This window comes from Apteryx rowi, unplaced genomic scaffold (genome assembly GCF_003343035.1).
Source record: "Apteryx rowi isolate R43461 unplaced genomic scaffold, aptRow1 scaffold_991, whole genome shotgun sequence".
NCBI classification, from domain to species: domain Eukaryota; kingdom Metazoa; phylum Chordata; class Aves; order Apterygiformes; family Apterygidae; genus Apteryx; species Apteryx rowi.
Window position 1 is genome coordinate 112,531 of NW_020451306.1, and position 12,699 is coordinate 125,229.

General features: G+C 52.7%; 1 protein-coding gene across 1 annotated transcript in view; it reads left to right on the top strand.

The window, feature by feature from the left end:
- Positions 1-4,302: 4,302 nt before the first annotated feature.
- OTOF (otoferlin) overlaps positions 4,303-12,699 on the top strand; it is a gene marked incomplete at its 3' end in the record, with an annotated part of 98,449 nt that continues 90,052 nt past the window's right edge. Inside the window, exons 1-2 of the mRNA XM_026055363.1 lie at positions 4,303-4,381; positions 12,466-12,524. Coding sequence (XP_025911148.1) covers positions 4,303-4,381; positions 12,466-12,524 — 138 coding nt within the window. The remainder of the gene's footprint in view (positions 4,382-12,465; positions 12,525-12,699) is intronic.

The window sequence follows — 12,699 nt, forward strand, 5'->3', positions numbered from 1 at the left end:
GGGTTTGCGCAGGCATCCGTCAAGGCTTTCTAGCAATCAGGGGGGAAAAAGATTGGAGAGGGTTATTTCACAGACATGGCCCACGTGGGTGAATTTATTGTGCTGCGAGTCCGATACTGATAATGTTATGGGAATGTGAACTGCCTTCTTCAGGTTCAGCAGGAGTGTTACCACYGCCTGGGTCCACTTGGACTATTGGGCTCCTGGGTATTTTATAAAGTGCCCTGGATGATGTGAGAAGAGAAACATGCTCARTGCAGGAAAACACGCACACATTCTATATTAGCATCCCATTAGTGCTCAAATGTCACTTAGAGCCTAGTCCAGAGATCCCTGTTAATGAAAGGGGCTGAAATCAGTCCCCAAACATGATGCCTTTGATACAGTTCACAAACACTGAGAAAAGAGGAAAAAAAAAACAACAGAAAAACACAGCAACTTTCTGTAATTAAAATAAAGGATCTCAGTTGTTTGACAAATGGGAGGCTGATATGATTTTTCCAAGCGTGGGAAGAGAAGAGCTAGAAAAAATAGAGAAAAGGAGTTAAGAAGAGAAAATTTCATTAATTTTGGACTTAAGGTTCTGTAGCATCATCATAAGACTATTGCTTCAGCATGTGTGATTGGATATATTTTAATGGGATATTGGTGCTGTGGGAGGTTTGCTCAGAGCGGCTGGTTAAGGCCTGATTCTGCCGTGGCAAGCAGCTCCTTCCTCCTTGCCTTTGGTGTAAACCCATAGTAAATACGAACAACCATCAGTGATTCAGAGGTGGGTGTGTAATTTTATTCACATGCAGCGATGTGAAAATTGCAGAGACATTGTGAAAATTGAAATTAATGTTTATAAAGGACATTTTCTCATATTGCTCTGTTAATGATACCCGGGCCTCTTTAGCTCTAATGATGGAGAGAACATTTCAAATGCACCGAGCTTTCGCAGTTAGTGCGTTTTGCTGATTTCTTTGCAGTTCGGTTTCTGMGTTGTTTCTACTTGTTTTCATTATCCAATTTAGAGGTATAATGGATAGATAAATCACCAGGGGCACACAATATAGATCTTCCACTACCCAAAAGAGATGACTCCAACACCGAGCTCTAGCAGCCTCTCTAGGTACGAGCACATGAACCGCGGGGGAAGTTCATGCATATGCACTGCTATGGCACACCTCTGTTCCAGAAGGAACCTTAAAGCACTCATGAAATTGGGGAATGTACTTAAATCCCATTGCAAACAGCAAGATGCAAGTGCTTGCAAAAGCTAAGCACAGGCTTAAGTGTTTTCCATCGTTGCTGACTGGAGGCTCCACTCCTAATCTGTGGAAATATTCAGTAAGAAGAGTTTGCTTTTCGCTTCTCGCTGTGGGAAGGAGCATCTAGAGGGATACCTTTTGCATTTTAACCATCATGACAGCCTGCATAGGCTGGAAGGGCTGTAAAATGCCTCTGCTGGGGCCATGTCAGACAGGCTTCGCTGGGTTATGGCATGTTAAGAAGACCCTTATGTMCAGCTGCTGACAGGCAGTAATTTCTTGCGCTGCTCTCAGTGACTATGGTCACCAGACCATAGTTAGATTTGATGCACTGCATTAAAGACCCRTGTGTGATACCCTCTCCTAGCTTGACCTCTTCTTCCTTGCTTTGCTGTTTGTCTTTATCTAAGTCTGGGAACAAAACTATGATTTACTGTTCCATAAGGGCCCTCCACCTGCACTCTTCCAGTAGCAACAGTTAAATCATGTCCTGGGATTTCATATAAAATAAAAGCAGGAAATAAAATCATGATCTTAACCAGCTCCTTCTTTAAAAAAAATCTTTTGCACTTGTTAGCATAGGCTGGTGTTTTCAGAGTGGTCACCTACCATSACTCATCCAACCACATGTTGCAGCTCTAAATGAGCAGTCCTACTTTCTGAGGCATTGAGTATGTTCAGTCAACGCACCTCATATTTACATTACACTTTCTGATATCAAATATGGGGTTTAAATTTTACTRCATGATGTAGAAGGTGTTTTCTGTTGTACTTTCACTTCTAAAGCAACATACGTTGTCCTACAAGTGACTCCTAGAAATGCTGGTGTAATTCACTCGATTCAAAAGCTGGATGTGATGCCAGTGCTGGTGTTATGCAGAAGCAGAGCTGGGGAAGGTAAAGCTGAGGACGTCTGTTGTACTGGATCACAAGAAAAATGAGCAGTCTTTGAATGAGGCATTTCACACGGCCGTAACCATTGCATCTTACTAAAGCAGCTCGTGATGCTGGTAATAAGAGTCTGCAGAGACTCGTCTCAGCAGACGCTGTGCTCAGCGGTAGTGTGAGTCCAGCAGGTTCGTACCTTCATGGCCACCTTCTTCCTTTGTGTTACAGCATTGACACCTTCGGGCAAGCGCTGCCAGGTTATAATGATGAACTTAATAAGAAGTGATGCTCCATATTAATCCCCACAAATTTGTTCACTCACAGGCACTTATGAATGAGCATAATGATCTTTTCTGCTGGCAGGATGACAGCAATCCAAGCTCTCTAATAGACCCTGATGTCATAGATGGAAATGGATGCCTCATTTCCAGTGTTTTATCATCTATTTAAGAAGGTTTCACCCTTGCCTCTCTGTTTGAAGTTACAAAAGCTCTCCTGGGTTCACTCTTCATCACAGACATATTCTTCCAGGACTGGCCCAAGCAGGAAGAGAAAGGTGTGTAAGGCAGGCAGGCCCACGAGATGCCCTGACTTCTGTGCTCTTTCTTCCCAGACCTATGTAGCAACCATAAAATCTGTGTTAATTGTCTTCCTTGGAATGAAGGACAAGTTTTAAGGCTCCAGGAAAGAAGACTTTCGTGGGCAGTTCTATAGGAATGACCACACCAAACCGACCCTGAAAGTCCAGATTTTGAAACTATTATTTATGTCTTGAAACCCCATTCAGTCCTGTCGAGGTTCAGACTAAAATGTCTGCCTGTCTTTGGCAAGTGTGGTCTGTAAAGGGGAGCACGGAGCCGAAAGCAGAGGCACAGCTCAGATAAACTGCACAGCCAAGCGAGGCAACCGCTGGCATTTGAGAAACAGCTCTTCCAAGCTGGGATCAAATAGCCGTGCAGTGCGTTGATGTGCTGTCTGTATTTCCAGGTCCCTTTCCGCATGCAGCAATGCTCCAGCAAGACGTATCCCTTCCTTTAACCCAAATCTGTTAATGGACCAGCTGAAGGACCACGATCCGGTAACCCATAGCAATGGGTGGTGCATGGTGGTGGTCTTAACTCTTCCTTCCTCCCCCTCTGGTTGGTACTAGAGGGGGGTGGACAACTACCTGCTCGTCTCTTGCTGATGACACCAGGAGATGCTGTTAGCAGAGTCCTCAAAAGAGGGGACAGCCCCAAAAGAGGGGGTCCTTGGCAGCCCCATGGGGTGGGGAGTGCTCCCAGCCCCTGGACTGGGCAGAAGGCTCCACGTTGACCGGAGAGGGCCTGGGACTTGGCTCAGGCCACCCCCCAGCTTGTGTGGGGAGGGGGCAGGGGTTGCCCTGACCCTGCCCAGGCTTGGTGCTCACCCCCGGGGGTGGCATTGCCCTGCTGAGGATGGACAGGAGCTAGCAGAACCTCTCTCCTTGGTTACCCACCGTCACCTCACTCCTGATGATCCCAAGTGGTGGGGTCTGCACTCAGGTGTCCCAGACGCCCTCCTGCATCTCTCCCCCTGGGGGCTTGGGGGAGTGTGGGGGGGGCAGAAATCTTGTCCCAGAGGCTCCAGCTAGCAGCACACCTTGGGGGACACTTTAAGACTTCAGTGGGTCTGTGGAAGAGGGGGGGACTGAGCACCTGGACCGGGATCTCCCTGTACGTGTGTGGCGCATGAGGGGGAACCCCTGCCTCAGTTTCTCCACTGGGCCCCCCCCTTGCAACCGTGTGGAGAGGGGTCTCCTGCAGCCCCCCCCCGCTCCTTCCCAAACCACCCTCCTTCCCAGCGGGGCCAGGACGGCGGCGGAGGTGGGGGGGGGGGGGGGAGGCGGGCGGCGCCGAGGCTGCGGCCGGGGGCGGTGCGCGGAGCCGGGCCGGGCGCGGAGGAGCCGCTGGTGAATAATTGAGCGGGGCCGTGGAGGGGGGAACCCGCGCACCGCCCCGCAGCTCCGCGCACCGCATCCCGGCTCCGCGCCCGGCCGCGCAGGCACCGCGGCTCCGCGCATCCCGGCTCCGCGCCCGGCCGCGCAGGCACCGCGGCTCCGCGCATCCCGGCTCCGCGCACCGCATCCCGGCTCCGCAGGCACCGCGGCTCCGCGCACCGCATCCCTGCTCCGCACCGCACCATGGCCCTGCAGCTGCGGCTCCGCACCGTCTCCGGCCTCCGCGGCAAAGCCGACCGGATCGCCAAAGCGGCTTTCCGAGGTACCGGGTTGCGGGGGACGGACGGACGGATGGGCAGACGGACACGGGACGGGGGGCTGCCCCGGGAGCGCGGGGCTCGGGGCGCCCCGCTGGCCCCTGCCTCAGTTTCCCCACCGCCGCTGCGGAGCTCCGCGACGCGGCGGGGATGGCCGGGGCTCTTCGCGGGGCTGCGGGGGGGAGGCGGGACGCGAACCTGCGGCGCGGCGGCTGACTCTGCGGGCTGCCCGCCCTTCCCCGGAGGGGGAGCGAGCGTGAGCCCCCTGCCCGGGCTGCTCCCCTGGGGTCCCTCTGCCTCCCAGCGCCCGGCCGGGGACACTGTGGCCCCCGTGTTACCTGCCACAGGCAGCCCCTGGGAAGAGGGATTTGTCCAGGAAAAAGTCAACAAAGTCCCAGCGTGACAAAACCCTCCCAGCTGCTGGACTGTGCCCCGGTTGGAGGGAGCAGGGCTGGGACCATGTGCCGGGAGAGCCCTGCAGGAGGGTCAGGGGCTGAAACTTGGGTGGTGAAGCCGTCCTACCACAAAAGTGTCTCTCCAGGGGCCAGGAGATGAAATTTGCCTGAGCAGGGACCCAGAGCGCGTGTGGATTTTTATCTAAGCCTGCTGCAGCTTTGTTCTTTTCTGCTCTGGTCTTTGCTAGCTCCGGAGCCATCCGGGAGAAGCTGCAAAAGGAGCATAAACTCTCTAGGGTGCATCCTCAGCACCCGGTGAACCCTCCACAGCCCGTGGAGGCTTGGGACAGGCTCCCCGCAGATGTAGCCGAGCATGGAGAGCTCGCAGTGCGGCGACGGCTCTGATGGCACTTTGTGTGCCGGAGCCCGCCAGCAGGCAGAGGAGTATGTGGGATGGCTTGACAGCTCATGGGGCTGGGAGTCAGGAATAGCAATCCCTTCTCCATACAGAGGCAGCACGGGAGAGAAGGAGAACAAATATTTTCACCACCGTAGAGCCAGACCACCGAGCACTGCTTGAAACAACCTTGTCTGCTCCCCCAGCTGAACTGCTTTAATGTTATTAAAAGGACACAATTSTCCCCTCCCCACTTAYCTGCTCCWGCWTCCCAGCATCACCACAGGTGCAGTTAAAATAACCTCATCAGCAACAGGTGCTGCCCCAKCTGACACTGAAGGCTKGAGTGCTCCTAGCCCTAGACAACTCCCCCGAGAAACCCCACCGCTTCCCTGGCCAGTAGTGAGGGTGGATCTGCAGGAGGGCCAAAGGCCATGGCAGGTTTTCCAGGTGAACCTAGGGCAGACCTGGGTCTCCAGTCCCAACTCTGCGTGGCTGTGGGCTCATCACGCAATCTCCCCGTTTTTGCTCGCTGCCTTGCCATCCTCGCGTAAGAGCTGCTACCAGAGACCACAAGGTCCTGGCTAATGGGCAACACCACCCGTCTCTGGAGGTCTGCAGGTTCACCCCACCACCCTGCATCGCTTAGCACCCCTGGAGAGTCTCCTGCCATTTGTGGCGTAGCACCGTGGCTTTAGAGCAGGAAGATCTGCCTCGGTGCCCCTGCCCTTTGGCTCTTTGCTCTTTGGCTGCTCAGTACCACGGATCAGTTACTGTTGTCACTGCTGGCCTAGGAGAACTGGATGGAAAATTACACCCAGGCTGAGAGATGCTCCCTTGGCCCTGTCGGACTGCTGAGGCTTGTAGCCRTGCTGTGCGACATCTTGGGATGCAGCTGGATGCCTGGGAAGTGGCACAAGCCTGCGGGGGGTGAGGGGTGATGAGGACCTGGCAGGATGCTACAGCAGGGTTAGCTCTGCCTTTCCTGGCCAGATAGCGTCTCAGAGAGTGGAAGCAGGTGCAAGCTTCTCCCACCCCATCCTGCCCATCTGTCTTGCTCCGGTGTGCAGCCTTTCCCCGCTGTCTGTCACATGGCTCCACTGGGACCCCCCCAGTCCTTCCTTGGAGATGCCCCTGCCTGCAATATTATCTCCCCACTGTTTCATCCAACCTCTAATGCTCCTGCAAATTCCCTTGTCAAACCCYGCATGCGGTTCCAGGCATTTCTCCAGGATCCCCGTGTCCCCATCCCCAGTTCAATCATCCCACACTGTCACGCCAGGCAGTGCTAGCTCCAGACAGGACTTTGCTAAACTTTACAGCTGCGCTTCCTTGCCCCAGTTCTGAGCAGTGAGGAGTTGGGCTCCTCATGGACATTTCCTTGCCAGAAAGGAATTTGGTGATATCTTCRAGGACAGCTGGGGCAGGGGCAGGAAATTTGTTTTTTTCCTGGGAGTCTGTTCAAGCAGCCTCTGGGATTTATCTCGTGCTGTGAATGTAGAGGGTATCACCACCACATGCAGTCAGGGACACCTCTTCCCCTGCCTCTTCTGGGCAGGCAAGATGCTGTCATGACTGGGAGTCCTAATGCCCTTCTCCTCCACAAGTTCAGTCCACCTAGAGCAGCTGCTCCTGGTGATCAGACCCAGCAGGGCTGAACCCTGAGATTTTGGTCTCGTTCCCTTTTCGTGCCGCCCTCTGTGTGTGTGTGTGTGTGTGACAGCAATTCAAGCTCATGAGTGATGGGAGAAACAAGCCCAGCAAAGCCCAATAACCAGCCCGGCCGTGGGCTGTCTGCAGACCCCGGGATGCTCCACAGCTCTGGTGCATTTTCTTTGTGTTGCTGTGACAGTAAAATCCAGCTGATCCCACTAGCAGGGTGATGTATTTCAAACCAAACTGCAAAGGGACTGAGGGAGAGAAATCACAGAAAGCATTGCTTGTAAATGGAGCAGCAATTTAAAGCGCCATGTTAATATTTAGCACATCCAGCTCCAAAGCCTATTTACATACGGTCCCAAAAGCAGGGGTGGTGGTGGAGAGCACTCTGCTTCTGCTTTGCAGAGAGGGAAATCCAGGGGCAGATCCTTTGGATAGTTTTTGGATACAAAACATCATCCTTCTGGGCTGTGGGATAGGGCTGAGACCGGGGTGTCAGGTAACATGACATGAGTTGTGTGAATCCAGGATGGGACCTTGCATGTGGCTGCATCACCCTGTCCTGGAGGTAAGGAACAGAATATCACACCAGGATGGAGAAGCAGTGCAAGCTTTATGGGAAAGCGCTCTCTCTGAAACCCCATTGATTTCAGCAGTTTTCGTAAGCTATAATAAGGTAGGATCAAGGACATCAGCTTGAGTCCATGGTTTGGAAGCAGATGTTGCTGCGCGGGGTGGGAACCTGCAATAACATGGCTTTTTTGGCAAGTTGGCCTGGTAGTCAATATTTAGAGATCACTACATCCTTCAAACTGGAAGGGTTGATAGCATTGAGGGCTTGGGTGGGCTTGTATGCTTCCTGACATGGAGGTGCCTCGTGGATGCGACTCCCATGGCTGAACATGCGTTAGCAGGTCCGAGTTGGTACTGCTGAGGACTGGTTCATGACACATGGCTATTTGCTTTGGAGGAGCCAGACCAGGTGCCCCAGGCCACTGGGCTGGACTCTGCATGTCTCAGTGATGGGTCTCAGAGGTGTGGAGTGTCTGGTCCCAACATACGTCTCTGCCAGGATTGAGCACTAGCCCTTGCCTGCCCAACCTGGGACAGTCAGGCCTGGCACAGGTAGACTTTGGCCAGCAAACCCTGCCCCAACCCTGCAGGAGCTGGAACTTCCCTCCTCCTGCTCCCAGGGAGATGCCTCCATCTGAGGTGRCTACCCTGGGATCCCTTTGAAATTCATGGAAGAAACAGGCATTTCTGGGGGCATGATTTGGGATTTTAGAGTGTGGGCATGACACTGTTGTACTAGATGGTGCCTAACCACATCCTGGGATGCTGGGAATGGGATCTTTTCCCCCCCCTGAGTCTTGTGCTGGGGGTAGGTGTGAAATGTCCTAGTGGTGCTGTGGGTGCTTGGTGCATGGATGGGGCAGCATTTTCACTGGTGTTTAGCATCTTTGTGGCTTGGGCAAGGCTTTGCCGTCCCAGTCTTTCTCCATTGACTCTAGAGGGAGCTTTGGACTTGTTTAGACCAGACACTTCATGCTTCAGCTGAAGCAAGATGACCTCCACCAGCCCGTCAAGTTGCTGCTCATTTCTGCTGCCTCTTGTATGTCCAGTTGTCTAAACCAYCCTCCGCATCCCACCCAGAAGGTCTCCCCTTTCCACCCCAGCAAGGAATGCAGTGTGCTGTGGAGCAAAGCTGCTATCCCCGAATGCAGACYGCGCCAACTTGCAGGTTTTGCTGAGGACTCCAAAATCTGCACAAGAAGTGTTGTGCTGACATTCATGATTATTCTGGTTCTCCTAGGGTTATTGCAGCCCAGTGAGCACTGCAGAAAGTGCTGTTCTCTTAGCTAGCCGTGCTGCCAGCCAGTCGTTCTCCTTTCCCTCCTCCCTGCCCGCCAGCATCACAGCCTGGGAGTCTGGAGCAGAGCTTTCCAAGTGGGTGTTTGCTCATTCAGCTGAGAGGATCTATTATTGCACAAAGTTAAAGAAAGTGACTCCAGAGTGACAGGCTTCAGTGTGCATTTTTGCAGGGGGCAGTGCTCTGAAATGCTGCTTGACTTCAGCTCAAGTAGGAGATTAATAAATCACAACTCTTATAAAATGGTTGTTCCTGAGAAAAGACTCATTTAGGAGTACAGGCCTGAGATTGACTGAAGTGTAGGCTGAGTATAAAATGACACTGTTCTTCTTCTTCCAGGGATCCCTGTATTCCTGTGAGCCTGTATGAACTGAGGCACAGATAGGAGTAGGTTCTTGCTCACCATTTCCCACTGAACCCATGGCAGAAGCCAGGAAGACTTRTCAAGCTTTCCGGCTCCTAATCTGGAAGTGGACTGGTGACAAGGGCTCTTTCCCTACCGCATCAGAGTGGCCAAAATTTGATCCCACCCCTAAATAACAGGGACCAATCTCCCATGATGGCACAGGCTGCTTGACTCGCCAAACTTCCAGGGGATACGGTGCTGGGGCCAGTCTTACCCTGGGGAAATGGGGGGTGGGGGTGTTAACCTACAGGTTCACTTGCCTTTGTGACCCTCTTAATTATTCCTAGGAGATTTGGGGTATTTTTTTAATTTCCGTGACTTGTAAAGCATCGGTCACTCCCCAGTAGCTGCCCTGTGCATGCTGCAGGCTGGCTGAAACGGGCCTCAAAAGCCCCAAATCAGTTGCCATTGCAACTTGCCAGCTCTCCACCTCTTTGCTCTGCAAGTTTAACTCACCTATGAGTGAATTCAGGATTTTCTGCAAAGAGCTGCTTTTCAGGCTGGCTTCAGCAGGAAGACCAGAAGAACGCCCAGGGTGGGAGAACAAACAGGCATGAAGGGAATGGGAAGATCTGATGGTGCAAATCCGTGAATTTTCTTTAGCTTGCCCAGTTAGGTTTGTGCCTGCTCCCTGCCACCTCCCAGCCAGCATAAGGACGCACGGCTGTCCTCCAGCGGGGACCGAGTTTGCACAAGTTTTGCATGGGATAAAAGCACATAACACCCTGCAAATGCCTGTCCCAGCTGCCCCTGCAGTGAGCCTCGCTACAACCCCCTGAGACCGAGATGCCTTATGACAACAGGACATCTTTCCTCCCGAACTAGACACCTCTGTGCTGCAGACGGGGCTGGTGCACGCAGTGGTTCAACACCGTAGCAGTCAGCCTAATGCAAGAGCATCGAGAGCTTGCCCCTGCCCTGGGGGCTGGTCTTGCCTGTAGCAGGGTTTTCACTCTCAGATCAGCACAATTGCGTTTGCAGGAGAAGGGGACCTGAACAGCCCTGGTGTAATTAGACTGTTTGTCAGCTAATCGATCATGGACGGAGTTATAAAAGAGCTCCTTGGCAAGGCTTCCTCTCTGGATTAGCTGCCTGTAAATGAGAGAGATCATCCGCAGAGACCACCACCCCCGGGCACCACTGGACACCAGTGGATAATGATATTATTTGATAAAGCAGTTACCGTTATACTCAGCTAGACTACAAGAACATGGGGTTGGGGGTTCCCACTGTGGTCACTTGTTGAAACACACRTTCTCAGGAGAAATAAGTCAGACAGCAGAGGACTGTCCCCTCCGGAGTATCCTTTCCAAGCTACAGCTTCTTACATGTTCACGTAAAACTGATTCACCTCTTCTGACCTGTGCATGTCTCCTCTTTAGTTTGGTCTCGTATCTTGCTGCATCTCTGCAGCTTCAGCTGCACATTTGAACCCCTGGTGCGAAGGCAAAAGCTTGGTCGGTGCTGGCTGTTGGATACGGTGCCAGGTGCTGTGTGCGTTAGCGGGGAGGTGTGCAGCCCTGGTGGCTGCATCCCAACAGAGGAGCGGGTCCCAGCCCCTGCCCGGTTCCCCTGTCCATGAAATGGTTCACAGCGTGGACCCGCAAAGGTGGTTTGGGATGCACAGGGTGTGTTCTGGGTTTCCTTTGCACAAGTCGGGTGTTTTGCTCTGCTGCTACAGACAGCAGACCGTCTGCCAGCACCTGAAAAAAATGATCTTCTGGCTTTCCATTGCCCTTGTGTAGCAATTAAATTGGGAAGGGATGAGCTGCAGGGATGGGGCATTACCTGCGAAAGATGCATGTCATCAGAACATCTCAACCCTTGATTTATAAACAAAACAAAACAAAAAAGGGAAACGTTGACCCCACAGTAGTATGGGGTACCCTGACATCCACTTTGGAGGTCGTCTGTAATTCTGGGCCCAAACCATATTCCCCCATGCACAGGCTGTCCCTGCTGGAAACAGAGATGTTTTTAGTAACCCAGGAGACTTTCTGGAACGAGAGGCTTCATTTTGATTCAGTGTCTGGATATTAGCATTTTTATAACTTTTCCTTCTGCAGTGTTATGAAGTGGATATTAACTAGAGATATTGACTCAGGGCAGGGGGGAGAGAAAAGGATTATCCTACYGAGAGCAGCCAAAAGCACAAGACAGCTTTCGATCTGGGGATCCTTGGGAAAACAGAGCTACTTGAATAACTATTAAAAACACTTGCCTCTCTTCTCCAAGGGGTTCYGCTCCACTGCAGCAACATCTGGCTGTTCCTCCTCTCGTCTTGTCCCCTCTCCCAGATGATGATGAGCTTTTGAAATCTGGCCTGGCTCCCCACAAGGAGCGTGTCTCTGGGACTGTGGTATAACCCAGGCCAATGCACCTGGCCCCAACCCTTCCCTGGGCAGGGTTAGCCCAGGACAGGGCACCTGGTTTGGGTTTGTCGGATGTGTCCTAGCTGGGAAGGGAGAATTTCTCTCTGGACATGGACAGCCCAGAGTCCATGCATTTTTGTTAACTAGACTGCATGTAGCCTCTGACACCTACCCCCTCTGAGCAAGCTCTACCATGAGCGTCCAGCTGCTGATCACGCAATGGTCATGTCTACAGCCGTGTGCTGGGCTCACGTGGTGAGGAAGAGGCCATGGACTACCTGCAATGTGAACCCTTGAAGGTGGTTTTTCATCCACCTATCTGTTCCCTGGTTGGGAAGTGCCTGGTAGATCAGGCTGGTGGGACTTTGGGGCAGGAGAGGTCCCCAGGGGCACTGCAAGCAAGGCAAGCAGGTTGGCTGTGTCCGTGCAATCAGACTCAGATGTACATACCTCCTGCTCTGTGCAGGAGCGGKGGCAATTTTGCTGGGGCAGGCAGTCCTAAATCAAATCCTCAGGCTTTGAGCACACTCTGAGGGGTGCAGATTTGCATCCAAGTATCCCTAAGTTTGAAGTGTCCACCTTAGACCAGCGTAAAAGCCCCYGCAGAAGCTGCTGYGATCCAGATCCAGGGGCTTGCTGTRTTTCATCTGCTCTGCAATACTYRTGGCAAGGCTTGAGCACACCGACTAGGGGCACTCYGGAAAATCCTTTTCAATTAGTTCTTAAAGCAGGTTAATGTGTTTAGTGCCAGTGTGGGTTCTCCCGTGCAGAACTAAATTGCCTCAGTTCATCTTATTTCGCACCCACGACGAATGAGGCAAAAACCTGCTCTCGAATTTCTGCCTTTAGTGAAGCTGGATTCACCTGCTGGCGTGCCGTGTGTCCCCTCTKCCCAYRYRCCTGCTTGCACACACGCRATCACGTGCATGCATGTGCATGYTGCCTTCTCRCCTTGGTCTAACCAGCCTTYTTCTCCTCTSCYRTCTCCAGGGCTCTCCTTCTACACCCGAGTGCTTGAAAACTGTGAGGATGAGGCCAGGTTTGATGAGGTAAGAGAAGATGTCTTTTTCTCGTGGTCTGTCCTGGACTGACAGTTTGTTTTCCGGTGACCTCCTTTCCGGGCATGTCCATCCTCAGGTTTTAACACCCTCCTCAGGGTAGGTCTCCTCTTATTACAGTGCCATRGTACCACCACCAAGCTGTTGGAGCGACGCTGGGCAGAGA